At 40.2% G+C, this 2,590-nt stretch overlaps 1 protein-coding gene across 1 annotated transcript; it reads right to left on the minus strand.

Annotated features, from left to right (window-relative positions):
• Nucleotides 1-1,395: 1,395 nt before the first annotated feature.
• Nucleotides 1,396-1,989, minus strand: LOC109170956. Its single transcript, XM_019320090.1, has one exon. It carries the CDS (start codon nucleotides 1,987-1,989, stop codon nucleotides 1,396-1,398), a length of 594 nt encoding a protein of 197 aa, XP_019175635.1.
• Nucleotides 1,990-2,590: the final 601 nt, after the last annotated feature.

Consider the following 2,590-nt stretch of genomic DNA (forward strand, 5'->3'; position numbering starts at 1 on the left):
GTTGCCTGTCATTGGTCTTCTAAGTGACCTCTTGGCATGTCTGTTTCGTTCTTCTTTCGGACTTCCTCGTAGAGGATCCTTTCGTGGATACTTAGAACGATTTTGCCTCTGATTAACATTTGGTTTCACCCTCGTTTGGTTATTTCTTGTAGGCTGACCTTTTCGATGATATAGACTAGGTCTATTATCCTTTGGTCCATTCCTTTTGACATTAGCATTATGCCTAGGATTGCCTTTCAAGTAATTTCCATTTCGGGGTTCCACAATTCGTTGTACAGCCTTTCATTTCACTTGGCTTGTTGATTGTGGTTGATTATGATTGTTAATCTCAATCATTGGCTCAGACATTTGGGTAGGGCCTTGAACAAACGCAGACTTGAAACTTTCGTGTGGGTAAACGTCTGTGGGTTTGATGCATTCACCAATCGATCCATTAAGTTGGATGAATTGTTAAACGAATCAAGAATCTCACGCAATTGTTGCTCCTGCAACTCTCTTTCTGTACACTGCTCTTTAAGAAGAAGAACTTGCTTTTCGAGCTGATATTTTGCGATGGCTAGCTTAATATTATCAATTCTGACTCGCCTTAGCTCATCGTAGCTGATCAATAGTCGAGAGTTTTCTTCTTTTAATTTAGAGTATGTGTTTTTGATTACTTTGAAATCCATCATCATATCATAGATAGTTTCATTTGGATTTCCTTCACCATCTGAACTAGGTTCCATTTGATTTGACGAAGAGGTTTGAGAATTTACCTCGTCATCATAAGCCATTAAGCATAGGTCACTTGTTCCTTCTTCCTGATTGAATAGGCATAGAAGACCTTTTTCTTCTTCTGAACTATCACTTTCTGAGCTTGAGCTTGAGGTGTTTGTTTCGGGTTGAGCTTCCTCAGCTGGTTCATTGACTACCATTGCCTTTCTCCTTCTCTCGTGTCGAGAGCTTGATGTTTCTGGTTTTTCACTTCGCTTGCTGAATTCGACTGTTTCTTTAGGTGAACTTTTGCTAGCATTTTGATCCTGATGCTTGCTAATTATTGGATGAGGACAATTTACCTTGAAATGTCCTGACTTTCGACAATTATAACATAGCATCTACGAATCCATTGTTTCTTGTTTTGACGATAGAGGAGACCTTTCGTACTGCCTTCGGTTCGAAGATCTTTGATAGTCTTGGAAGTTATTATTCCTCATGAACCTTTTCATTTTCGTACAAACAAAGCATATTGTTCATCAGATAAAAATTCACAAGGGTTAGAGTTCGACCTGTTTGATGTTGATTAGCCACCAAAGCTATATTTCTTGTTTCGGGTTCTTTAGATTCTTTGGGTTCGTGCTCGAACTCATATGCTTTGAGATCGCTGAAGATCTTACTTGAGCTAGTTGTCTTCATATCTCAGTGATCTCTCATGGCTGTTACTTTCATCTCCCATGATTTTGGAAGCCCTCTAAGAATCTTTAAATTCTTTTCCTTTTTAGTTGGCTCCTTTCCAAGATCCGAAAGATCACCCATGAGTTTTGTGAATCTGAGCTCCATATCGGTGATGGCTTCATTTGGCATCATTTTGAAGTCTTCAAACTTTTTCATGGCCACAGTGAGTTTGTTGTCCTTCTCCTGTTCGTCTCCTTCACCTAAACTCATGAGAGTGTCCCAGATTTGTTTTGTTGTGGTGCATTTCTGTACTCTCAGGAACAGCGAATCATATAGAGACTTATAGAGGATGTCTCGTGCAACATTGTTGAGGTTTGCTCTAGTTTTCTCATCTGAAGTGAGTTGCGATTTCGGCTTGGGTATCAAGGCTTTTGGATCAGCTCCTTGAGCAGCTGCCTCAGTTTTTACCATCATCACGACAATAGGACCGGTGCTTATCACGTCCCACATTTCATCATGAATAGCCGAGAGATGTGCTTGCATTCTCACTTTCCAGTCATCAAACTTTGAGAGGTTAAAGGCAAGAGGCCTAGAACGATTAGAACGTCCTCTTTCCATTTCTTTTTAGAAAATTTGTGCAAAGATGAAAAAAAAAAATTAACTTATGCAAAAGGGATCTACCAGGCAGTATAACGAAACGTTTATCGTACGGGGTAACCGCTCTGGTACCACTTGTTGGTCCCGATAGGGTCAAAGAGAGTCTAGAGGGGGGGGGGGGGGGGGGAATAGACTCTAATCGATTCTTTTTGAATAATCTCCTTTCGGAGATATATGCAGCGGAGATAGTGATTTGTTTTAAATATTCTTTGCAAACTTTCGTGTTAGTGAAAACTTAACGTTTGGTCGATATGATATGATATGCAAGCACGAAAGTAAAAGCGATAAGTAAAGAGAGATGGATAGAGAGATTTTTATAGTGGTTCGGCCAACTGTACCCACTCCACTCTTCTTTCACAACTTGTGAAAAGGGTTTGCACTATCACTCCTAGTACAAACTACTTCAAGCTGGCTTCCTTGATCGCTAAGTCGGACAGCCACTTGAAAGGTTTTTCAACTCCTCGAGTTTACTCCGCCTCTATCAACTTCTTCCTAAGTTGAGATGTTGGAAAGATTATACGATGTTTCTCCAACATGTTGAAGCTTGTCTTGACGTCTGGAT

Source organism: Ipomoea nil, unplaced genomic scaffold (assembly GCF_001879475.1).
Source record: "Ipomoea nil cultivar Tokyo-kokei standard unplaced genomic scaffold, Asagao_1.1 scaffold3384, whole genome shotgun sequence".
Lineage (NCBI taxonomy): Eukaryota > Viridiplantae > Streptophyta > Magnoliopsida > Solanales > Convolvulaceae > Ipomoea > Ipomoea nil.